The sequence below is a fragment of the Ambystoma mexicanum genome, chromosome 5q (genome assembly GCF_040938575.1).
Source record: "Ambystoma mexicanum isolate Mex_15411 chromosome 5q, UKY_AmexF1_1, whole genome shotgun sequence".
Classification (NCBI taxonomy): domain Eukaryota; kingdom Metazoa; phylum Chordata; class Amphibia; order Caudata; family Ambystomatidae; genus Ambystoma; species Ambystoma mexicanum.
The window spans coordinates 595,354,201-595,381,224 of NC_090933.1; the positions used below are offsets into that span (position 1 = coordinate 595,354,201).

Here is a 27,024-nt window from a genome sequence, read left to right on the forward strand (position 1 = left end):
CATCTCCAGACCGGCAGATGCAACCATCGGAAGAACGGCTTCTATAAAAGACTCGATGTAAGTACTTGCCGCCATCAGGCGCCTTTCAGATTAGTCGAAGGCTATTTCTAGATACTTAATTCCACCTTGATCTTTTTGGTTAACAGTAGTTTTCGACTTTGAGCGCCTCCTACAATCCGTCCGTGTTTGATGACAGTGACCAGATGCACTATGCATTTACTACACTTTATCGATCCTTTTAAGACATGTAAGTTTTCGCTCCGCTAGACTACTACATAGTCATCTTCTTCACCTATCACTACATAAAACGCTTTTTAAAGGCAGTTTTGTACATACTATTACTTAAAATGGTTCTAGATACGACCGCAGCAACAAAATCTTTTTTAAGAATTTATGATCTGGTTTAAAGTAGACAAGTTTAGCTGAATAGGAGCTACATTTTTCTTTTCTTTTGTGTAAAGAACACCAAAATGTGTTTTCCAAGGATTCGCTTTCAAATCAATATATGTATGCCCACTACTTCCCAAACTTACTATTTGTTGAAAATTGTCATGTGTCTAACGAATGGCTATTACGCCACTTTTTTTTATTGAGCTAAAAACAGAGACAAGTTATATCAATTGTTATAATGGACCAAAAATTCTGACTTATGTCCTCTTTTCACTTTGTAGAAAAATTGAAAAAATTGTGCCATTGCCCCTGAAGAAGAGTTGATTAACTCGAAACACGTTGGGCACCATCATGTACTATGTACAATAAAGAAAATGATACTTTCACCAAAATCTTTGTTTCTTCAAAATATCTTACTTGATTAAGAAAAATGGTTTATGCATTACAAAAAATGTTTGTCAAAATTACTGTTTGCCAAATTTTGCCTAAAAGAGTATGCTAAACAAAAAACTCCAAAAAAACTCCTTTGAGTTACTGATCTGATTTTTCAGATATTTGACAGTGTGCAGGGGACGGGAGTTCCCCAAGAATCTTTGGGAACAACCATACTTGTGGAGTAGAGATAGACAGGGTGGTACACTTAATTTCGATATATACAGATGACATACTCCTATGTCGGGAACCCATGGGAAAATATGCCAGACCTGCTAGAGGCATTTGGGGCATTTGCCAGACTGTCGGGTATCACGATTAACAAGGAAAAATCCTCGCTCTTCCCCCTGGCATGTTTGAGGGCGGTTGCCCCTGACCAGTTACTGAGTCTAGGACTCACATGGACACCAACCACTTTCTGCTATCTGGGGGTGGACATACACCACAATGTCACAGCAACGCAAACGGCTAACGCACAGGCGGTCCTAGCCAAAATAGAAAAAGCTATGATGTTCTGGAAGAAACTCTCACTGGGGATGATAGGAAGGGCAGCCCTATTAAAGATGACGGTCCTGCCCCGCCTACTGTATTATTTTACTAACATTCCGTACAATATACCCAGACCCTTTTTTTTAGACCTAGTCAAACCGCTCCCTACCATAGTTCAACTGGGCTCGACTCTGTGGAAGAGGGCGTGGAAGATTGCGACCCTTACTCGAGACAGATCCCCCTTGCAGGACTAGTGAATAGTCAGAGGGTATCGCTTACCATCTACCGCACGCAGTGGGAAGACAAGGGAGTGGCCCAGACCGGAGACTTGTGGAAAGAAGGACAGTGGGTAGATTTGCAGGCCCTAATGGTGGAGCAGGGCATACATAGCGTACAATTCCTATTGTACCATAGCATGATTCAGAGGATCATGAAGAGGTGGAGGACGCTGCCAGGTGAAGAAGGGGAGGGAGTGCTGGACGCGTGGCACGACATGTCGGAGGGAGGACACACGATATTCAGGCTCTATGAGCAGCTCCTGCGGGTCAACAATGAAAGGGTGCTACAAACAAGAGCTAGATGGGAAGAGGAGCTCCACAAGACCTTCACGGACAAGGAGTGGAATAGGACACTTCAGTAAGCTAAAAAAGTCTCGATAAATGCGAGATTCAAGCAAATGCAACTGTACCTTACTCATAGGGCGTACCTCACAACTAAGAGAATGTCACACATGGGACACAGACAAATCCGAAGCTGCCCACATTGTGCGGAAAAACAAGTGGACATGATACATATGTTCTGGTCCTGCCGGTGATACTCAATTTTTGTGACGCAGTGAAAACTAGGGCGGAGGCAGGATGGATCCAAATGCAAGCATGGTCGCCGGAATCCTACCTCTTGGGGCTGTTCCCGACGGGAGGGGGGCAAACAAAGGACGCTCAAAGCGAAAATGAAAGACCTAATGTGTATCCTTGCGAAACGCTGGATAGCGATGGCATGGAACACAAGCACAGGGACATCGGCAGAAATATGGTGGGCGTATCTGGGAAAATGGACAATAGCGGAAATGGTGTGGACTAGAGCGACACAGAGGGGGGGAGGGAGAGAGTGGGGTTAGACTGATGGGATGGAAATCGCTCATACTGGACCTATTTAATAACGGGGAAGGGCAAGACACGACAGGCCCGAGTGGGCCAGAGGAGGATTGAGCCCCCCGAGGACAATGTGAGCGACAGAACTCGAAGGGGGAGATAGACATACTGCAAAGGTTGATGTGAGACTCAGAGATGCACAGAACTGAATTGGAGGATCAGACAAGGAGGGAGCCTAGCCGAGGCACCAAGGAGGCAGGGGATAGAGTGCGGATCCCAGCACAACGTGCCAGATGCAGTGTGATGTTTGTTGTTGTTACTGTTTGTTTAGTGTTGAAATTAATACAGTTTTTTAAAAAAGAACCTGCTGTGGAGTAGGGATCCCTGGGCTAGGGTGGAGGGAGCCTACAAGAAAGATCAGAGTGAGACTAGGGATACCATTAGTCTGGACTGACCATAGTAATTTAACAGTCTACCTTTTGACATGGATAGTAAAATTCCTAGATTTCATCTCTGGGTCCTTGAGTTATTGAGGTCATCGATAACACAGCAGAGAGGGAACCAGTGACCATGCAGGGTAAAGCTTGAGACAGTAAAGCCAAAAGTTGTAGAAGAGCAGGAAACAGGAAAGGACACAAAGGAAATACACAAGTTAGAGGCTGGAAGCTGCAGGGACACTGCACAATAAGCAAGGGCTGGGAACTATGTGAAATAGAGACTACAGGAACAAATCACAATGGATAAGACACTGGCTGAAGGACAGGCTGAAATGTAGGGCTGGAGAAATTGAAGCAAGGCAACACAGGTGCAGGGAGAAGTCACAGGCAAAGCACAAGGCAGACCGATAATCAAAGCAGAGAGTAACTCCAAATTGATTCCAGCGGCCCAAGGTTCTGAGCTCAATGCATCAACAGGGAACCTAAAGTTATGGCAGCATTTAAGCGATGCAAGCAGGGACGTTTTTATGGGAGGGCAAAAGGGGCACTTGCCCAGGGCCCCCACATTGGAGGGGGCCTCGCAAGGCTGCCTGATCTAAAGAAGTAAATTCCTTTGTTCACCAGACTTACATAGCACACACAAGGATATTGTATTACATGGTGCTGAGGCTCTAAACCTATTGCCTGTATGTTTTGGAAAGTACATTTTACTTCAATCAATTCATCATGTAATGCTTTCTGTGTTCGCTGTGGTATATATAGTTTGTGTGTTCCTTACAGCTCAACTCCTGTGGCATTCTTTCCTTTCTGTGGGAATATGTTGATCATGTGTAATAGCCACATTTGAAATGCATGCTGGTAAACTGAGTGCCACAATGGTTCAGAAGTTAGCTCAGTGTGTTAAGCACTCATTGCAGTGATGTGTCACTATGCAAGATTAGAATTGCACATTCCTGTAAGGCTGGCTGAGCCTTTCCTAGGTCTGAAGTTTATAAACCTGGCTGCATATGTATTTGGTCTTGCAGCATTACAGGTGCAATAATCAGCAATATACCTGCACCAGATATGGGGTTGCTTTAAAAACGAACATGTCATCCTTATGTTGAAGATCTAGAAATTGGTGTGCTCAGATGGGGTGATGTAAAACCTAGGCAATCGCCTCCAATGAGGAGCATAAACTATTAGTCCAAGAGATTAATAAGTATCAGAATTTGGAACCAAAGCATTCATGCCTGTATCCTGGCTTTGCCAGCAGACAATGCAGTGATCCTATCAATCATCTTACATCTCGTATATTAGTGTACTGTCTTCTGTGAAGTTTACCTCCCTGCATGCTTGTGGCATCGTTTAGCCCATTACTTGATCTTTCTTCTTATGTAGGCTATTTGAGTGGAAGGGGTGGTAGAAAGAAGGGATTTCCTTCTCAGGGTGTGAAATTCAAAACAGCCTCACTCATGGTTTCACTGGCTATCGTGTTGCTTCCACTATAATAGTGAGCATTGATATATTGCACACCACAGGCACTTGTTCCTTTGACCTCTAATGGCAACACTATTTGAAAACTATGTTCCACTTACAATCTCAGTCTTTCTGGATACAGACACCTTCCTGGTAGCTTCTAATCTACATCCACTATCCATGCTATGGTATGTGTAGCTTTCTCCTTCCTACCAATTGGTCTGCTCTATCCATGCTTGAGCATGTTTGCATTTGTGAGGCAACAAATGTGAGATCTGTCTATTCTGGGTTACATGCACCTTTTACATACAGTCCTGCATTAATACTACAGGCTGCATACCTTCCCGCATTCTATTGATATAAAGTCTCCTGTATCTATGCTAGAACAGAAGTAACCTCTTCCTAGACTGATAAACAAGTAGCATTTGAAGGCCAACATTATCAGTCTGATTAGAGCAAGAAGGAAGAGGGTAAGGGGATTTAGAGGGAGTAAACATCCTTATTTTTAATGCTGTGAGGCAGAATATCAACTTATGGGTTGTGATTGCGGTGGGGAAGGGGGGCATCTCAGATATTCTTGATCATTTAATTCCTTTGGTTTGGTGGAGGGGGGGGCAAAGAAGTCCGTGCCCAGGCCCCCAAAAGTGCTTAAATTGGCCCAGGATGCAAGCAGGGAAGAAACCCAGGGCAGAGCCATACGATTTGGGCTTTGCATAAACATCTACAGATGTAGTTCGTGAAAATCTCCGGCATGGACTTTAGGAGAGAAGCCAGTGTTGACAAATGCAGGTGTTTCTGTATTGAAACAAAAGCACAGTAATTGCAGTAGTATTCGAAGTGTTGGGAGTCCTTTGAAATGTGTGTCTTCTTTCATTGACCATGAAACTAGAGTGTATACAATTCAGAGTCTGTGAGCTTCTGGATTAGGCTACCAGGTGTTCCAAATATCTTGCAGGTGCATTGTGGGAATGATAATCAAGGTTTACAGAAATACAGGTTTGTGCAAGATGAGGTTCAATTGTGATTCAGGGTCACCAACCCCCAGCTGGTCTGCAGACAGCTTCACCTAGAGGCAAGATGCCGTTGTGGCAGCATGCCACCTCCCAGGTCCAAACCTCCAAGTGAAAAAGGAAAAGGGACTCCCTATTTCCGACAAAATGCAAGAGCTCAGATTATGAAGCACAGGAAAGGAAAACTACACACCAAGTACTGCATAGTGACAGATATTTCAGTGGCATGCTTAGAAAATCTGTGCAGTCTTAGAGGTCTTGACTGGTATCTGTACAAGCAGATGTACCATTTGATAACGGAGGTGAGCTCTTCAGGCTTGCAGCAGGGGCTTGGTGTTAAGCAGGACATTAGTGCCAGTACAGCCTGTAGAGTTCAGAACACATGTTGAGTGCTGTGATCTTTTCTACTTTGACAAAAGCATGCATTTCATTTGCAGCAGCAGAAAATTGAGAACGCTTTGTAGGCAGGAGGAAATGTTCATTAATTATAGCAATACAGTCATTGGTTGTACTCGCAACCTTGTCTACAAGGAAGCTTAAACTTCATTTACAGGCTCAGACATTGCAAAGTGATCAGAAGCAGGAGTTAAAGGCACTGCCCGGGCGATTGACATTGGCAGAACATTGATCTCTTCATTATCTGAAATCAGACTTCTCTGAGTTTGCTGCAGATTGGACTGGCTTTTCAACATCACTACACCTTTGAAGTGGATTCAAGGCATCAGCATAAGTCTATGTATAGTGGAATCTGCTCTTCCATTTGTTTATAAATGCTTGGAACATAGTTCTACCCACAGAGCTCACAACAGATCTAAAAGCACTGGGCTCCAGTTCAGGTCTACCTCCATAATTGGAGCGGTGGGCTTGGTTAAGGATGAGTTTGAAGTCTGTGGTGGCTGGCATACGCGATAGATTAAAGGTACAATTGGACTGGTGATTTCAGTTTTGGATTAAAGATTGGTATGTCCTCATCGGCACACTTGCTCCCTCCTTTCCTATCGCTCTTTGGCCGGCCTCTCTTGACCCTCTTCCTTCTCCCACCTGTGAGGCTAAAAACCTCACGGTCATCTTCGACTCCACAATCTACTTCCCTCCTCACAACTGACGTCTCTAAGAAGTCACACTACCAGCTGCACCTCCTCAGAGGTATTCTTCCTTTCCTCTCCTTCCCCCCCCAGAAGCTCAATGTTTCCAGAGCTCTGGTCCTCTCTAGGCTCGACTACTGCAACATCTGCCTGCTTCTACTCTATGCCCTCTGCAACTCATCCAAAACAGGACTGCGAGTCTTGTCCTTGGTCTCAAGCCCAGGTATTGTATATCTCCAGGACTAAAATCTCTGCACTGGCTGCCAGTGGCTGCAAAGATTCAATTCAAAATCCTCTGCATTGTCCACAAGGCCTTCTGGGGCCTAGGGCCTCAATACCTTCAACTCTCTCTTCCTAAATATATTCCTTTCCCAGCTCTTCACTCATCCACCTCCACCTCCCTCAGGGTCAGTCACTTCTCCAAGCAATGAGTTGGTGGTAGATCTTTCTTCGGCTGAGGCCTCCCTCTGGAACAGCCTCCAGGAAACTTGAGGCGAACCATCTCCAGTTCCGGAAGCACCTCAAGACCTTCCTCTTTGCTTCTGCTTTCTCTCCTCCTCTCCCCTGCTGAACTCCTGACTGAATCTGCACTGGTCACCTAGCGACCCTCTGAATTTGGGCCCAGGTCCCTTCTCCCACCAGCTTCACACCTGCACTTGGGGGCTTTTTCTGTATCCCTACAGTCCCCCCCCAGCTACTGACACTTGATGCTACTGACAATTGATGTCTGCACTCAACCCTGCACTTGCCACAAGCTGGCTGCACTTTTACCTATTGTTTTTATGTATTCTATTTATTTTGTACTGTTGATTCTATGTACTGCACCCTCCCCCTGCCCCACTGACTTTTCCCTCCCCCCCCTACCCTGCACTTGCGCGATCTCAATGACAGCTGGCCTAGTAAGATGGTTGTCGGTCTTCCCTCTGTTCCACCTCCCTTGCCTCGTCGCGCCTTGAAACACTTGTGTATAGGCGTGTTATAAATGTCATTGTATGTCAAGGATGAGCCCACCATTCAACAGGTGAAGTCAAAGATAGGTTGAGATCACGGTTTCTGACTCTATGGAGAGACTTCTGTAGCATGCAGTGTCTGGGACGGCAATAACAGAGGAAGCTTCTGAATGAACCAGCGACTGTAAAGAAACCAAGATGTGTGGTTAGCAGGCCAGGGCAGAAATACAGGAGGTATGCCCAAATGAAGGGTGAGGTATGTCGAACAAAGCGCAAGGCACAGTGTGCGTTCCTGTCACCATCCAGAAACAACCCCTCCTCCCAGTCGGACAACCGCTCACTCTGAAAGCACCACCAATGCTTCCACATCTACATAATGTGGGACCCAGCAGTCCGTCCACGGTGAGTCCTGTGCAATACTACAGTGCAAGAGGTTTAGCAGGCAGTCCTACCCTATAGGATACCTCAGAGCTCAGCGACAGCCCACACCTCTTTTAGACAGTGGGGCATGCAGGTTGCCTGGCAACTTAACCAGTACACCTGCTCATTATTTCATTGTTTATTCTCTGGGGAGCATGCTTCAACTTCTCAGTGGAAGCTGGGCCTTAAAAAAGACTTGTCTGTAGGACAGCCTGTATGTTCACATAAGACATCAACCATGCAGCAGCTCCACTCTTGCCCCCAGATACTCAAAGCACCACAACAGCCATCTTGATATCAGTGTGATGCGGATGTGGCTCTCAGACTAAAAACAATAGATATGTGGAAGGAATCCCAACTAATGTAGTGGCAGACGCATCAGGCTGGCAGTGCATACAATCAGAAGCCTTCCAGGCAGAGAGAAAATGATTCACCCACTACCAGACTCTTTGGGGACCATTAGGAGTGCTGGGGCCTCACAGGCACTCTACTTGGGGGCATCGCACCCACCCCATAATCACGGTTATCCCAACAATGAAATAGACATGACACGCATAATTATTACCGTTTTATACACATCTACCCACCCACTCTGCCAATTACTACTCTATAAATTCAATAATGTCTCTCCCTACCTATTGGGAGGGTTCAGGCAACAAAAGCACTGGGTTCAGACAGACAGCCTCCCAAGACTCCATCAGCTAGGCAGGACATGGGTATGTTAGAAAACTTCAGTCTGCAAAGCTTCAGCAATTTTATAGTGCAAGGGACTCATAACGGACCATGCTCTCAGATTTAAAGGGTTAAAAATCTGCACAGCTTTTCATATGCACACATTAAATATGAAGGGGAAAAGAGTAAACAATTAGATTTTAAACCAAATGGACTCATGAATTTAGGTGCAATTCTGCACACATACATACAAGTTCAGAGCCAAGGCGAAGTGACCATATGCTAGATCTGGGAAAATTCCATGATTTGTACTGGCCTCCTTCACCAATGAATCGTTTTGTGTTTTACTTTTCTTTTAAAAATTTAACAGAAATGTTCTTCTAAGAATGCTAGGTGATTAGGGTGGGAACTGTGGACATTGGCTACCATTGTGGGCACTCATTCCCCCAAGTGGAAAGCTTACAAGTTATTTTACCTCCAGGTTTCCTCCAAATCCAGCAATTGCTGTAACATCTCTTCTCCCATTTCTTTCCGAATCTGCATCTCAAGGGCAAATTTGCTCTGTCTTTCCTCCAGCAACTTTTCTCTTAGATTTGCAATCTTCATCAATGCATCCTAAATATAAAATGAACAAAGTAACAGCATCTTGGTTTTAACTACTGACATGGGTTGTAAATATCTTAAACAAAAATCCTAACCTTTCCATCATGAACTATGTCTCTGTGTTAGTTTCGAACTTAATTCCATCCAATTGTTTTGCTTTGCATGCATTATCCAAGTTCATGAACGAGAACAGCGCAACCAGAACAGAAATCCATCACATGCATGGTATGCTTAAAGTCAGCCCTCAAATGCCAAAAAGAAAATCTCAAAAAGGAAGATAGTATCCAAGAGATACATCTCCATTTATAAAGGGTCTTATGCTGCAGATGGTGCCTAGTCACAAATTGATGTATTCTTAAGCCATGGCGTCAGATATTGAATTTGTTTTAACTACAGCAGAACGGTTATCAGTTGTGGAATGGAGATAGTGCTCAGATGACGCATGCATTCATCTGTAGAAATCAAATGACACAAATCTTAAGGATTTAAAGTTGCTGTGTTTGTCTCCTATGTGCCACACTCCAGATAATACTATTTTTCTATGAAATTAAGCAGTAAACACAATAATAGGCAGATACAGAAATGAATTCGGTAAGGCTTTAAACTGTAGTCAAACTTGGTTGAGCTCAGCATCTACCTTCATTACACTCTGACCGAGAGGCCAAGAATTGTATAAGATCTGGACATCGAGCTAGCAAATGCACAATTCTCTCCACACTCACCTGATAAAGGTTTTAAGGGGTCCTGTAGCAAAATCTTTGGTTACTTATTTGGCTTGGTAATAGAGGCTCACACAAGTCTGTCACAGCATTACTGGTGCAGCTCTTCATCTGCCTATACAGTGTTGCTCCTAAAGCCCTCACAAGGAAATCACCACTGGGTTGCCCAACCTTCCAGCACATTTGTCAACCCACACATGAATATGGAACCACTTTAATTTCTAGATAGAAGTCAGTGGAGTACACAGCACTCATGCTCAATACCAAATTTGTGGCTCACCAGTTTTTTTGTTTTTTTTTAAATTATTGGTAATGAAGATTACCCACGTTTACAGCTCCGGGGAGTATTGATTCTAAAGACACAGGTGAGCAATATGCTCAACTTTCTTTAATTCTGCTCCTCATAGCTTTTCAAAACTTAAACCTCATCTTCAACAAACAAACTTAAAACAAGCAAGATAAACATTCAAGGGACTATAAATCCCCACAAGTCTTTTCTTCTGTAGTCCTGAGCTCTTAAAATTCAACCTATCAATGTCCAAGACCTACTATGCTCCACATCCTGCATGGGTCCCTTCCTCTTTCTTTTTGCTGCAGACAGCTGCATGCCTTTGATGAAGAAAGGTTTAAGTTACTTACCTGTAACTATTGTTCTCCAGCATGGATTCACATGCTCATGAATATTCCCTGTCAGACTGGGAATCCTCGGTAAAAAAAAAAACAGTTTCACTTTAAAACTGTATTTCTCCTCTGAATCAATCACTCTCCTCTGATCATACTGTCCCCATCCAATGACAGTCCTCTCCCTAAACTCCACCCCTGGTGGCCATCTTCAGATTTGGTAAGCATGTAAAGTGGCAGCATGAACCAAGAAGAGCCACAAAGGGGAGGGAGAGAGGGTTTGCATGTGAATCCATGCCAAACCCATGCTGGAGAACAATAGTTACAGGTAAGTAACTAAAACCTTCTCCAGCATGGGATCTTGCATGGATTCACATGTTCATGGAGAACGATTACACAGCAGTACATATACAAAACCAAGGGAGGTGGCAAGGCTCAACAGAAGCAATAACGCACTCACCTCTGGAACAGACCCCAAGTGAACAGGTTGAAAGCACCGCTTGGTCGACTCTGGACTCCTCTCTGGAATCCTTTTCGATGCAGTAAAACCTTGTGAAAGTGTGCGTGGCAATGCATGATGAAGCCCTGCAGATGCTGAGCAGGGACACACCAGAGAGAAATACAGTTGTTGCTTCAATAGCTCTGGTGGGGTGGGCTCTCGGTCAGCCTGCTCGCCAGTCGATGACAGTGCATGATGCAGCCGGAGAGCCACCGGGAGATGGAAGCCTTCGATGAGGCTTTTCCGTGATTCACAGGTTCAAAGTTGATGAACACCTGAAAAGTCTTCCGAAAATTCTTTGTAAGTGCCACATAGAACTTCAAGGCACGAGCCACGTCCAGCAAATACAAGGCCCTCTCTGCTGGCGACGATGGATTCGGGAAGAAGACAGGTAAGATCAAAGGTTTGTTGAGGTGGAACTCTGATGGTACCTTTGGTATAAAGGTGGGGTGTGGACACCATACCAACTACAAGTAAGGCTGCTTGCACAACAGGGCCTGGATCTCCCCAACCATCCTGGCCGAGGTGATAGCCACAAGGAAAGCAGTCTTCCACGGGAGGAACTTAAGCAGTACTTGATGCATAGGTTTAAAAAAGGAGCTTGCATGAGCTTATCCAGCTCTACATTGAGCTCCCAAGTCGGGGCCGGAGCGTTCACCGGCGGGAAAAGTCCTGAAGAGCCCCTTGAGGAACTCTTTGGCAAGTTTGTGCGACCATAGAGAGGTTCTACACAAAGACCTGTTGTACCAGGATATGGCAGAGAGGTGCCCCTTGATAGAGGAATGAGCCAATCCTGCCTTGGCCAAGGAGAGCAAATAGGGTAGAAGCTGAGGGGCTGTGACCCGCAAGGGGGCGATCTTCGGAGTCCAGCACCACACACAGGAAACTTCCATTTATGGCTGTAGCATTTCAACGTTGACAAGGCTCTGGCTAGGCTCTCCTTGCATTCCGTTGGTAATGCATAACTTCCAAACACTAGGGCTGCAGGAGCCATGCCCTCAGGTTCAGCGACCCCGGGTTGTGGTGTAGTATCGCCCCTCCCTCTGTGGGGAGGTGGTCCGGGAACAACGGTAGTCTGATGGACAGGGCCACTGACAGACGCAGCCAGTCCGGATACCATATCTGCCTCAGCCACGCTGGGGCGACAAATTTTATCTTGCAGAGCTATGGGCTGTGTGTGTTGATCGCACGTAGCATGAGTGGAAACAGGAAAAGCCTTCCGGAGCCATCCCTCCCACGGAAACGAGAACGCGTTCCCCCATGCTCCTCGACTGAGGGAACCTGCTGGCGAACTTCTGGCACTTGGCGTTTGTCGCTGTCGCAAAGAGATCGATCTGGGGTTTTCCCAAACTGTCTGAAGGAATGTCCACCTGGTCCTGGCCAAGCTCCCATTCGTGGCAGGAAATCAACTCCCTGCTGAGCAAGTCCGCAATGGTGTTCTTGACGCCCACCAGGTGAAAAGGGATGAGAGACATGCCCTGTCGAATGGCCCAGAGCCACAGATCCTAGGCTTGCTTGAAGAGTGCCAGATATGGGTCCCCCTCTTGCTTCCGGATGTAGAATATGGTGGTGGTGTTGCCTGTGAAGATCCTCTCCACCTAGCCCTTCTGCTACGTCAGGAAAGACTTGCGGGCCCAGAATACGGACCAAAATTCCAGGATGTTGAAGTGGAGGCCCTTTTCCTCGGGTTGCCAGTGGCCTCTTGTGTGCAACTGTATAGTGTTTGCTCCCCATCCTTCGAGAAAGGCATCCGTGGTGACTGTCTCCTGGCAAGGCAGAACTTGAAACCGAGTCCCCTGGACGAGATGCAGTCTTACACCCCACCACTAACGCCCGACTGAACTCATTGAGGGAGATCTTGTCCGCAAGGGGTCCCAGATGCCTGCATCCACTTCGGATCCGGGGACTCCTGAAGAGGTCTCATGTGAAGTCTGCAGAGGCAGACTAGGTCGATGCAGTCGGACATCATGCCCAGCAGCGACTTGATGGGCTGCACTGTCGCCGTCCGTGTTAAGTGCTGCACTTTGCCTAGTATGGCTCTCACCCTCTCCTCCCAAGGAGACACCTAACACATCACTGTGTTGAGTCAGGCACTTAGAAACAGCGCGTTCTAAGATGGCGTCAAGCAGGACTTTAGATAGTTTAAGGAGATCTCCAATTCCGTCAGCAGAAGCACGGTTCTGGAAGTGTGCTCACTTGCCAGAGAGCGAGAGCGAAAACTCACTAGCCAGTTGTCCATATAAGGGTATAAGTGGATTCCTTGTAGACGAAGAAGGCCAGGCACTTCATAAAGACCCTCAGGCTGACTTCAGGCCAAAGGGCAGAGCCTTGAACTGGTAGTGCTGACCCTTAATGACGAATCACAGGGACTTGCAGTGTTTCTAGTGAATGTGGATGTGGAAGTAGGAGTCCTCCAGATCCGTCATCAGAAAATCCCCTTCCTCAAGTTGGCCGAGCAAGTGCTGCGACGCGACCATCTGGAACGTTTGGGATTTTAAGTACTTGTTGAGATGACGCTGATCCAGAATCGGCCTCGATCCCCCCCCCCCCGTCCCATCTTCTTTCGAACCAGAAATTATCTGGAATATACACTGCAGCTCCATAGACACTGGTGGACAGGTTCTATCGCCCTTTTCTGTAACATAGCCTGCACCTCTTGCAGAAGCTGCAGTCCAAGTTCTTGTCGCAGTATTGGTGTAATACGAGTACACCTGCATTGAAACTCCAAGGTGTGCCCCAGCACCCATCTGTCCGTGGTGACCTTTTCCAAAATGCTGACGAACTTCGCCAGCCGGCCTCACACTGGGGTGTATAAGTGGAGGCCCAAGGCCACGGCCGGTTCAGGCCTGCTTGGGGGTGGGGTCGGAGCTTTGCCCAGCGGGCAGTGCTGACGCAGTCCTCCACTGCCTTGAGAGAAACCTTGTACGATTCTTGCGTGGAGGAGCGTGAAGGCTGCCTGTATGGGGTAGTATAATCCTTGGAAGATCTGCAGGGTTTTGCTCTTGATGAACAAAAGGATGACAGACATCAATGCTGTAAGGTTCCCAGAGAGCGAGCCATGTCAGCCTCTATTGCTTGCAGAGACTCGTCGACTGCCTTGCCGGAGAGGTTTTTCCCATCAAACAGAAAATCTAGCACTTTAGCCTGAATGTCCAGGCGGAGGTTTGTTGCCTTCAACCAACCTTGCCGACGCAGGGACATCCTGTGTCCCATCTGGAGGAAACCTGTGTCCGCAATGTATACTGCCACTTTGATGGTGTGATCCAAGGCCACTTGCCCTTCTTGGAAGATTTTGAGTGCCTCTTCCTTCTTGTTCTCGGGCGTGAAGTCTAGAATCAGACCCATCTTGTACCGTAGATCCCAGTCATATCGGGACAAAATGAAGTCGTTAGCTGCTTTGACGGAAGAGGCTGCTGTATAAATTATCCTCTTGCCAATTGAATCCAGCTTCTTCCCCTCTTGGTACAGAGGTACCATGGCTGCCGCTAATGGATTAACCGAGCACTTCCTGGCTGCGGCCGACACCACTGAGTCGGGCAAGGGCTGAGACCTTAAGCACCTTGGCGCTGAATCCGGTACCCTGTACTTTTTCTCCAATCCGTCAGGCTTGGGCAGGCCATACTTGGGTTCTTCATTAGCGCCAGGCCTTCCTCCCAGATGTCGTCCAGGAAGGGAACAGACATGGTCTTTCTTCTTGACTCGCGCCGCTGGTACAGGAACCCCCTCCTTGCACAGGAACCAACTGAAACAGTTCAGAGGCCTTTGACATCATGCAATTTATTAATGTATTTATTAATATGCATATAGTCAACCAAGACTTTACATATAAGTACATCCAAAACAACTTCCACATTAAAATTAAAAATAGTATCACATCTAGTCATCACAGACATTTTTCAGTTAAAAATCAGTTAAAACTCACATTTCATGTCTCTCTATTAAACAATTCAGTTTAAAATCCAGACACATTTTTAAGAATATTAAAACACACTTTATAAAATAATAAATTAGCATTGTTACCCTTTAAAAGATGTTCCCACATTTCTTTCAGATTTTCCAAGTCATATGTATTATCATATGCTTTCACATATTTCAGGCTTCAAGTTAAGAGACTCTCACATTGGCATATTAAGTGTTCAGTTGTTTCAATCAATAAAACTCTGCACAATCTACACCATCTGTTAATACGCGTGATTCCGCATTTAGTTCCCAAGATTTTCAAGGTATCGTCTGCATTCAATTTAAATAACAGGTAGTTTCTTATAGTTCTGCTATCTGGAAATGCAAATAGGTACGTAGGTATTTCAATACGAGTCATCCAATATTGAATAAACATACCACTGTTTGCTTCTGTGGCCAATTGAATCATGTCTCTTTCTTTCCCATTCTCAAGTATTGCAGTTTTCAAGAGACGCTTAATTCTAGCAGGCGTGTAGGTTAGCCATTCATTTACATTCTCTTTTGCCCGTTTCAGCAGCATATTTCTGATATACATTAGTGATTTCATCACTGACCTTTTCTCAATGGTATCAAATATTCGCATTAGCTCCACAATAGTCATAGCATTGTCCAACATAACCATCTTCGCATACAACATAGCAATTTTGTATTCCAAAAAAAAAAAAAAAAAAAAAAAAAAAATCAGTGGCGCACATTAAGTTACATTCTAGATATTTATATTCACTGGTGAGCGATTTGGGTAGTCCGAGTAGGATTTTTAACATTTTCCCTTCAAATTTAACTAGCTCGACTTTGAACTCCCCCCCCCAGATTTCCACTCATTATAATAGACAGGACATCACTGTTGCAAAGTATAACATCCGTATTGTGTTTAGTGAGTTTCCACCTTGTTTTCCTATAAAATGGCTCAGCGCCATCATGACATTCAAGCATTTGCTTTTTATCTCTGTCCATTGTTGTTCCAAGATAATTTGTTGTCAATAATGATCCCCAAGTATTTATACAAGTCTAGTACCTCTATATCTTGCTTTGCATTATTCCATCTCGGTTTCTTTTTCTTTGCTTGTCTAGTTTTCTCAATAAAGGCAACCACCTTGGTTTTTCCTAGATTGATTTGTAATCCATTTTCAGATGCAAACTTGTCCAACGCATTTAGGGCCTAATTCACAGAATCGTTTTATAATGGCAAAACCCCATTGGAAAATGCTCTGCGAATTAGGGCCTTAGTTTCTGCTGAAGGCTTCCTGGTGTACAATCCAACAGGAGGTCGTCCACATAGCCTAACTAACTCAGTTTTAATTACCACATTTTAACATTAAGACACTGTGGCTCCAAACGCCAAGGGTAAATCTGTCAAATGAAGATTAAAAAGCATTGCAGCCAAGTTGCATCCTTGTTGAACTCCTCGATTTGTTGAGATCAGTATGGAAACTTTCACTTCCCCATCCAGCCTCACTCTCACTGAGGTGTTAGAGCACAGTAATCTAATCATAGTGAATAGTCCTGCAGGACCCCATTGCTTCAATTTACTCCATAATTTATTTCTTAGTATGGTGTCAAAAGCGGTGGAAAAATCAATAAAAGCCCCATAAACTGATAGCTCTAGCCTATACCACGCATATTCAATTGTCGATACTAAGATGATAACATTAAGAATTGTCAAGGATTTGGCCCGAAATCCCGATTGATTCGGAAGTATATTATTACCTACAATCCACTGATTCAAATCTTTTTAAGTAGGACTTTGGCAAACACCTTTGCCAGAATAGCCAACATCGCTAATAACCAGTAATTTGTTGGGTCCTTCCAGCAGCCTTTTTTATACATCGGTAATATAGAACTTTCTTGCCATGTTTTCTGTACCTTCGATGTTTACCTATTCATCTAAACTGATGTAAAGCTTGAGCCCATTTCTCAGGTGATAACTTTAACAGGGCATAAAATGTACCATCTGGGCCTGTTGCTCATGAGGACGGTAGTGCTTGAATCATGGTTGTGAGATATAATACAGTCTGGTTGCTTTTCCAATCAGTCTCATCCACTTCTACCATTGCATTGTTTACATCTTGCGTTCCCAAGGTCTTTTTGATATGCGCAACCCAGTCCTGTTCACATACACTATTAATAGGCAGACCTTTCTTCTTAGTTCCAGTAATTACAGACCAGATACCTTGCAATGTGTGCAGAGTTGTTAGAATATCCAGCAACACGCCCTTCAGTCTAGGGGTGAAAGGAGCCAGTGACGTAGGTGTTTGGGAGAATTCTCATAAATGGCTGATTTCCCTTACCTAAAGAGTCCCCCCAGCATCTTTGCTGGATTTCTAGGATTTATGTTTTCACCTGGTAAGAGTTTGAGTCTTTCTTTCCCACTCTTACATGTGTTTTGCTGTGTGTATTTTTACTGTTTGTGTGATCTTGGGCACTGGAGCCTCACCTACTCCATGTGCACCACTTTTTGTGTGTGTTACACAGCACCTTCAGTGGAGTGACACAGGGTTGTCTTTGAGACTTCCCACTGACTCCATTTTTCTGGGGCTGAGTACTGTCCCCCAGAAACGAGTAAAGTTGCCATTAAATTTATATAGTCACTTTAAACCACAGACCCAGTACACCCCATCTTACATGGAGTATTGGACAGGGTTAACTCTCATCCCTTTTTATCTGTGCCCCTTGGAGCCTTGTTTCGCTCCCTTAACACTAAGACTTGGCTGGTGGCAGTGGTAACTGCCCTAACTTTCCTACCGCGATTATATTATATAAACGTGGTATTGTTTTAGGCTATTATATTAGCCTCGAACATAAACCCGCTTGACCAAATACATTTTATTTTGGCTCCAGCTGGGTTTTTTTCACCATTTATTTTTGTTAAAGTCTTTCTTGTGTTTTACTCTGCATGCCAAACCGGGGATGATTCCTTTGTTCGCTGTCTTTTCGCGGGCTTCTGCATAGAAGCCCTCCTGAAGGCGCCTGATAGTCTGGGTAGGAAGGATGTGAGGGAGGGATCTTCGGACCCCTGCCATGGGTTCCCTTGGTAACCCAAGTTGCACTCTTGTCTTATTGGCTAAGGGGACTGGCCTTGCCAGGCCAGTCACCCTGCTGCGTGATTGACAGCCAGGCTGTATGAATGGGGGAAAACTGTAAGGTCTCTGGCACTGGAAGAGCAGAGTCGCCACTGGAACGAAATAACCAACGAGGAACTGGAAGAAGACAACCTCTACCACGACTGAATCGCCTGGTTAAGCCCTGCTGCAGGTCCGAATCACCAAATCGGATGACAGAGAATATCCCCCAGGAAACCTTTTCCCTTGAGTTGGTGGGACCAAGCAGTTCGCCCAAACTACAAGCCAGGACCCTTCCTCTTGTCGAATTTGCTGTACAGAGCTACAGTGGGCCGGATAGCCAGGAAGGTCGGACCCTGCTTGGGTTTTAAAGGAGTGCACCTTTTATTCGTTGTTTTGCTCTGCTGCTGGTTTCTTCCCTGGGTGGCGCAGGACCCTCCAGTCTTCCTACTTCATGTCAGTCCGACAGTCGCTTCAGGAACCGTGAGCCTGCAGGAACCATCAGGAATGTCCGCCTCAGCTACAGCTCCCTCTCCGTTTTAAAGGTACTGTGCAAATCCGGTTGTCCGTTTCGGTCAGGCGATGAACGTTTTTGAAATCTTTCTCCTATCCGAGGGTGTGTCCTCTTCTCTTTGAACTAACTTTTCTACAAACCAACCTCGTCTGGAATCTGTGCCATGAACTTTACCGCGATCTACACTGAACCAGATTATCTTGAACAAAATGCTTTTTGACCCATTGACTTTGGCCCTAAGCCTTTGCGATCTGATTTTAACCTTGTAGTCTCTCTTGTTCTATTGCCCTGATTGCTTACCTGTTGGAACTGCCTATTTCTAATAACTTTGTCTTTCCCTCCCTTTTAAATTGCTGGAGTGCCATTTTGCTCCCACTTCATTTGTGAGCTTAACTTGTCTGGAATTTAAGGGAAGTGGTGTGGTGTATTTATGACTGATTTTTGACTTGCTTAGAATAGTGAAATGTTATACAACTGTTGAGTAAATAAATATATATTCTTTTACTTAGAATCCTTGCGTCACTGTTTCCATGAATCATAGTAATTACTGTTCTTTGAGTAACTATTTGTACTGTTCACTTGCTCTTGAGATAAGTCTGGCTGCTCCGCTACTGCTACCACTATAACTGTGTAGTACAGGCTTGTACCAAAGGTGAAATTGTACTGTCACTTGTAGTCTTAATTGTGTGTAGTGCTCCCAAAGGGTACTGCATATAATTCTGCCTAACAGTAGGGTCTGGACTGACCAGTCTCCTCTTGTGAGCAGGGGACTTAGTTCCACCATCCCCAAAACCTCCCCCTTTGTGATCTGTGTAGTAATCGTCGGGCAGATTATTGTCTCCCTCATCAGAACTTGAGTAGATCTGCTCCGGTCTATCAGAAGCAGCCCGTGGGTCCACATACCAAAGAGGTTCCACCGGAGGGGGAGGGTCCTTCTCCCTCGAAGGAGGCTGTTAGGGTCTGGGGAAAGACACAGCGACCGCATCAACCCGAGTGGTTGCTGCCTTCGTCGCTGCCTCTGCAGCTGTATCTCGACTCAGGGGCAAGGACACCCGTGGGGTGGTCGTGGCAGACACTTCCTTCACGGACCCACTCTCCTTCAATGCTGTTGCGGTAGATGTCGACATAGTCAACGGCGTGCCCGTCGAGGCCTTCAATGACAACACTGCTGTTGACTCAGTCGACCTGGCAGGCTGCAAGGTCTTAGTTAGCTTTGAGGAACCCTCCCCAGACTGGTCCCTCATCGGTTTATCCGCTGACACACAGTTTGGGTGGGGTTAGGGACTTTCTCTTAGAAAAGGTCTCTTTTGCCGTCAGGCTCACCATGGAGGTCAATGGTGAATGCCTTCTGTCTGACTAGGGACGAGCATCAGCAGCGAACCCAGCGGAGCTAGCAGAGTATAGCTTGGCCTTCTCTCGGACCCCCGCGAGTAGAGCATCCTCAAAGGATCTCAACCTCCTCCCAGAGGGAGTCTGCTCCTTAGACCGGCCGATCCTAGATGAGGCATGTCCCTGCCTGAAGGGCTTGCTCGACTTGAGCCATGCTGACAGCCCGCTGTAGCAGTCTTTCTCGGTTTTTTTCGAGAAACTACGGCACACCTCGCATCCCTCCTCATCATGGTCCGGATGTAGGCAAATTAAGCATTATTGATGCCAATCTTCCACGAATACATTCCTTAATCCACACTTTGCACAGAGTTTGAAGAGGCTTCTGCCTTCCTTCCCTCTCCTCCGGCATAGCTAAAAGGCACGAAGTAAGCCCAAACTCCCATCCGGTTTATGTACCGGACCGCTGTGATGATGTCCATCTTCAGCTGAATGCAGCAATTGACTTTGTCCTTGGCGAAGGTGCGAACTGCGAAGGAACCTGCTAATAGTGCCAGGCAATTTATGTGCTGTTGTAATTCTTTCTTGGACCACTTGTCTCCTGTCCTTGTCTGTTTGTGTCAGATTCTATCACCAGCTCTGGAACGTCACTGAAAATAGCCCAACGGTTCCACGCTTCCATGTTCTGTAACCACCATTCTAGCTCAGACCGCGCTTCCCTGTCTAGCGGGACTATCTTAGTGATATCCTACACCACCCTGTAGGTGCCTGATCTTTAGCCTCTGCAAGGCCCTGTAATGCAGTGGTCCAGGAATTATTGCCTGAATAGACGACACCAGAAGACCCACTATGGCTAGATTGCAAAGCAAAATATTCTTCTCCTTGATCACTGACCTCAGCTTTTTCTTGATGGCTTCTAGCTCCTGCGGAGGCTTGAAGGTCGCTTTCTTTGTGTCTACCACAAACCCCAAGAAGTCCATCCTCAGCTTGGGAGTACGCTCTGACTTCTTCATGTTTATTAGAAACCGGAGGAGGGTGATCAGAGCGCAAATCCAGCAACCTGCTCTTGAACTACTGCGCTGTACTGCGCTAGGATGAATACACTGTCCAGGTAGAGGATCCCGATTGCCCTTTCTCCTCTCGCGCCATATGGATTGGCTGGGGCTGCGCCCCCTGCGCCCGAACGCCAACTAATTCTTGCCGCAAACCTGCTACTGCTTGCAATACCCAGGCATCGGTTGATAATTCTTGCCATTTGGTCAAAACAACTCTGTCCTGCCCCCCACTACTGGGAGCACTGAGCTTAGTGCACTTACTGCCGTTGGCACTCTGCTACTTAAAGGCGCCTCTCCCTCTGCGCCCTCTGGAGTGTCGGGTTCTTGTTGGAAAAAATACGTTGGGGAGCCTTCCTTCCCAGTATTGGGCTTCTGCGCCCTGTGACCTTCTTTGCATATTGAAGTGACTGCTCGATCGTCCCCAGTGTCGACCGGTCCCTGCAAAAACTCACCTCGGGAATCTTTCTCATCAATGACTGCACCTTCTCCAAGGCTGTGCAAGTCCCCAAGAATTGGGACATCTTTTCGCAGGCGTCTCCGAATAGCATTCCTTTTGCTCCTTCTCATGCTTTGTAAGTGGCCAGGTCGCTGAGCTTGCCATCTATCTTCAGCAATAGGCCCCTGATGAACGGGCGGAAGTGGCATTTCCTAGGAGATAAACTGCATGTTGCGCCAGTTCCCAAGGGTTTGTGCATCTATTGGCTCCCCTGTATCTTTGGCCCGCTCTGCTAGGTCCATTATTTTGGCCAATGGTCCTGCCAGATACAAAATGTTGTCTCGGCAGCCCTTCCAGGCATGGTCTTCCTCTTTCCGAATGTGTCTGGACATCTTTGGTACAAAAGGTCACTATTTTGTGATCTAGCTCCGAAGTGCCTAACTTTGCCGGGCGAGTCCAGCCTAGGGCACTCCGCTCTCGTGTGAAAACATACTTCCCGATATAATGGCTTTCTGATACGCTGTGCCATGTACAGGGTCACTTTGGACGAGGGTACCCATTCCATGGATTTGGGGTGTCTGATGGCCTCCGGGTTGAACATATCGACCGTGCCGTCATCCTCTTGTATTGAGGAACTGTTAGCTGAGTGCTTTCTAGGAGCCCCCACGAGCACCACCTCATCCTCTTCATTGTCATCAGGCGAGTAACTGCCGTCATCCTCTCCTGCGTTATCTGCCCCTGGGGTAGGGGCTAAGAGGTGCGGCACTGTTGACCTCTACAAATATGCGTCCTTCAATTTACTGAAGTCGACCACCACCTCACGGACCTCCTGGTTATCCCCCTTCTTTATGGCTCGGGCTAGGGGGGGGGGGGTTAATGGAGGGTGTCCTCTTCCGAGCCGTCTTACGCCACACTTTTTCAACCCTTGAAAAGGTGTTTGTCTGATGTACCCTCTCCTGGGTAATCCGCCCTTCTTTTCCTGCACCCTCCTTCCCCACTAGCACTATTGGTGGCCAACATGGATTCTAAAACATCCATGCATTCTTTAAGAGGTTTAACCCCTGGGAGACTGCTACCACTAAGGAATCCAAGACTTTCTTAAAGCTCAGGGACAGATCCCGATCTTCCTCTAGGATGTCCTCAACCCATTCCTCCTCACTCCACTCTGGGGAAGTGCTTCTAGACGCCATGGACTCACTAATAGGTACAATGCTTTGAAATGTAGGGTTCACTATGAGGGGGCTGCCAGGAACAGTGTACTGTGATTGACAATGTGAATAGTGCCACCTTTTGCTTGAATGTAGCAAGCTGCTTTGAGGGTCACCCGCTTTGCTTTTTTTTGGTACACTTGATATTTCACTCCAAATAACACCGAGATACTTTCCTCCACTCACTAAAGTGGAGCCGTTCGTTGTGTAGAGATTTAATAGATTGAGGTGATGCACAATCGTCTGCAGTGAAGAGTGCAAGGAACCCATGCTCGTTTCATCGTTCTGAACTTGGGAAGCGGAAATGACGGGGATCGCGTCATAGTCAACATGCACGGGGATGCAGCGGCACCACAGTCCTAGCGTCAGTCACGGAGTGTCTTTGCACGCTCAATGCAGGCAAACAATGAGAGGTGGATAATGGGGTCTCCAAAGGTGTGTTTGGAGTTAGCGAATGTGGTGTTGAAGAAGAGAGGATTGCGGGGCGAGATTAAAGCTTTGGGTCAGGCGTATGTGGCAGGAAAGGAAGGATGCAAGGTGTTTACGGATGGTTCGAAGGATCCTGTGTCTGAGAGAGTGGGTATGGCGTATTATCTGGAAAGCACTGGGGAGTATAAAGTGGGACGATTGACGAATGATGTGTCAATTTGTACGGCTGAGTTGGTGGCGATTGCATTGGCGATTGATAGGGTGTGCGAGTTGGGGTTAGAGAATGTGGCGATATTTTCAGATTCATTGAGTGGATTGCAGGCGATTGTGGCGGGGGATGGTGATAGGAAGGACGTGATTATGGACATCAGGAGGAAGATCGATCGGTGCGTGCTCGGGGGAATGGATTTGGAGTTGGCGTGGGTCCCTAGTCACAGTGGCATTTTGGGTAATGAGTTGGTGGATCTGGCGGCGGGTGAGGGTATGAGAAGGGGACCGGTTGATGTGAGATTACCTTTGAGTGTGGATGAGGTGAAGGCGGTGGTGGTGAGACGGGTCATGGATGAGTGGCAGGAGAGGTGGGTGAGTGGGGTGAAGGGCAGGTGGGTGTTTGGTGTTCGTGGGAAAGTGTCGGTGAAGGTGGATGCGGGGAGTCTGGAATGGAGGAGAGGGGAGGGGGGGGGAGGAGATGATGCTTAATCGGTTGAGGATAGGGCATGCGGGACTGAATGATTGTTTCGAGTGGGGAAGTGTGAGTCCAGGGATTGTGCGGTGTGTGGGGTGTCTGAGACTGTGGGACATTTCCTGCTTAGGCGTGAGAGACATGTTGAGGAGAGAGAATTGATGAGGATTCGATTGTCTGCGCTGGGTGTGGCTGAGCTGAGTGGGAAGGCTTTGCTGGGAGGTGTCGGGGAGGGAGGCAGGAGGAGGAACAGTGTGATGTTGGATTTTGTGAGGCAGATGAGGCGGTGGGAGGAGTTGTGAGTTAATGTGAACTAAGTATCGATTGGTGGGTCTGGTGCACATCATCCTTTAGGATGGGGAAGCGCCTGCGTGGGTCCGCCCATGCATCCGATAATTAAGAAGAAGAAGGCAAACAATGAAAGGCCAGTAACGAGCGCTACTGTATGAGCGGAACCGTTTGCCTAACGCAAGCGTTTAAGAGCTCAGGACTACAAAATAAACCGCAATTGTGAGGATGTGTAACCCTTTGAACCTTAATGTTGCTTGTTTTAAGTTTGTTTAAAAAAAAAAGAAGATAAAGTTTACATTTTGAAAATCTGTGAGGAGAAGAATTAAAGAAAGTTAAGCATAATGATTGCCTCCAGTATTGGCATAGAATTTGTGTACACACATTTGCAGAACAAATCCCGATTCAAGGTGCTAGAGAGGGGAGAGGTCAGGAGGGCATGGTAAATGGTAAGGAACCTGGGTGAAGGGAGGAGCTGAGATGGAATGAGGGGACAAAAGAAAAAGAATCAAAGTACGCATTAATAAGATACTGATGTAGTAGGCACACAATGGATTGCTGCTCTGCGTTGAGCTCCAGAGAAAGCATTTCCTGGTTTTAAATGCAGTGTTGCACCCCATACAGGATGCTCCAAACAAACGGTTTCTGTTCTGGCCATGAGCAGCAAGCAAGTTTTAGAAGAGAGCAATTGGAACTGCAACCAAGAAAAATGTTGATATGCAGAAGAGGCAAATAAAGGGTGACAAGAGAAACTGAACATGATTAAATCGCTTCCTTCTGTGACAGAATCAGGGGATTTACCCCCATCAGGGGGGGCAGCGACCCATCCCAGGGATTTTACCAGAGCCAGTTATGCCCCTCCCACTTCCCATCATACCTCTCCCTCCACAAGGCTGGTTGAGAATGGTGGCTGGGCACCAGTCTCTGCCCCCTTACAGGTTTCATGTTAAATGAAAATGGGGCCACTATCAATCACTCCATACCCATAGTGGGGGGGGACTAGAAATAGATGAGAAAGATGGAAAGGAGGCGGACAGAGAGACCAGGTTTCACATCCGTGCCACTGGAACACTAAGTGGCACCCACTGTGGACTTATTGGGAGTCAAAATTCATCAACCTAATCAGCCACGGATAATACATATTTATGTTTCTGTCTTTACTTTCCCTTTGCAACACTTTGGTACTTCTCGGATTTCATTTTACAAATTACATATCCCATAATGCACCATTCCCTGGCTATTCCTATTCAGCAGTCTTAAAACTACACTCTTCAGAAGCCCTAGAGATCTGTGCTGGTCCAGTGAGAGAGGAGGCAGATTACCTTCAGGCGTGGTGTTTCAAGTGTTGCTAACAAGCCTGCCTCAGCTCAGGCTGCGTCAGCATTTAAGCAGCTGCCTGCAGGAGCACAGGACTCTTGTATGGAGTACACTGCCAGCTCCTCATGCATTGAACCTTGGATTTCTGATGTGTCCTGTTGCTGCCGTTTCCAGAACCTGCTCTAGTTCCAGTGCCCTTTTCCCCCTGCCCTGCAGCCCTGCCTGCACTCCACATATGACCCCCTGCCTGCACACATGCCAGCATTCTGATGCACCTAAAAGGAAGATTTTGTGTAAGAAATTGGGAGACGTTATTTTCTCCATAGGAATACATTGGCGCTGGAAGTATTTTAGGCGGGAGAAAGTTATCAAAAGCAATATTTTTCACTGAAAAGTAGTGAGTCTCCCACCTAAATCGGGAGGGTTGGCCTTTATGTGCTTGCAGTCCTCTGCTTCCTGCCTGCAGTCCCTTTCACTCTACAAACAGTTCCCCTGTTCCCTGCAGTTCCTTGCTCAGTGCCGTAGTCAGTGTTACCCACCTATAGCTACCTTGATGCCAGTCCCGATAATCCTTTTTAGCCGTCTTCAGTTCTGCCCTGGTTATTCCAGTCCATAGTTTCAGTTCATAGTATTCACTATTTCCTGTATGCAGTTCAATCCCTGATATTGTAGTCCAGTTTTGCTGTTCCTGCTATTAAGTGCAGTCCTTAGTTCCTGAAGTCCAGTTCTTAGTTTCCAGTTTGCCGTTCCAGTCCAAAGTACCCATGAGATTAGTTTGCGGTCTTCCAGTTTGGTCTTACTTCCTGTTCTCTGTCTGGACCCTTGCCCTCTGACTTTTTTCTTCCCTGGATATTTTTGTCTTCACGTGTGCATTTGTAATTTCTTTGTAGAGAGTTTGGTTGCTGGATTTCCCAGCAGGCAATCTGCCCCTTTCCTTTGTCGCGTCTCAGTATTGTCATTTTGTGCCAAGGAGGGAGTCACTGTTCAGTTCCTGCTGGATCTGTACAGGTTTCAGTCTTGTGAGTATAGTTCCCTTGTTTGTACCTTCGAGTCCAGCTACAGAAGTCCACTACTAATGCTCCGTCCCATAAGCATTTAGAGTGATACACTTTAATAGTAACAAGCTCAGAAAGCAACATTTTCCTTGACTTTCCACATTCTTAGTAAACCACAAGTGGGAACGTAATCCGTTAGTCTTACTTGTATACCCTGCCCCTTTCATTTCCCTGCCTTAGGTGCCCACCTATAATTATTGCCTATCCTTGTCTGCAAAACTCCTTACACTCCTCTTCCTTGTGCACTATTCTTACTTTGGCTGTGGATGGGGGTGCGCAAGACGAGTCGAGAGAGAGGGAGGCCACGCAATGCGCGAGGATAGCGAGAGAGACAGAGAGAGAGACAGACAGAGAGACCGAGAGGGGGCGAGCGAGGGAGGAGAGAGAGGGGGGGCCGAGCGAGGGGAGAGAGGGGGGCCAAGCGAGGAGAGAGAGGGGGGGCCAAGCGAGGAGAGAGAGGGCCAAGCGAGGAGAGAGAGAGGGCCAAGCGAGGAGAGAGAGAGAGGGCCAAGCGAGGAGAGAGAGAGAGGGCCAAGCGAGGAGAGAGAGAGAGAGGGCCAAGCGAGGAGAGAGAGAGAGAGGGCCAAGCGAGGAGAGAGAGAGAGAAAGGGGGGGCCGAGCAAGGAGAGAGAGAGAAAAAGGAGGGGGCGAGCAAGGAGAGAGAGAGAAAGGGGGGGCGAGCAAGGAGAGAGAGAGAAAGAGACCGAGCGAGGGGAAGGGGAAAGGGAGAGAGAGAGACCGAGCGAGGGGAGGGAGGGGGAGAGAGAGAGAGAGAGAGGGGGGGCCGAGTGAGGGGAGAGAGAGAGAGAGGGCCGAGTG

General features: G+C 46.8%; 1 protein-coding gene across 1 annotated transcript in view; it reads right to left on the bottom strand.

Moving 5' to 3' along the window:
• The window catches only part of LOC138497532 (kinesin-like protein KIF20A), a 1,316,984-nt gene that overhangs the window by 436,959 nt on the left and 853,001 nt on the right, over positions 1 to 27,024 (bottom strand). Inside the window, exon 13 of the mRNA XM_069621067.1 lies at positions 8,910 to 9,049. Within this exon, the coding sequence (XP_069477168.1) occupies positions 8,910 to 9,049 (140 nt within the window). The remainder of the gene's footprint in view (positions 1 to 8,909; positions 9,050 to 27,024) is intronic.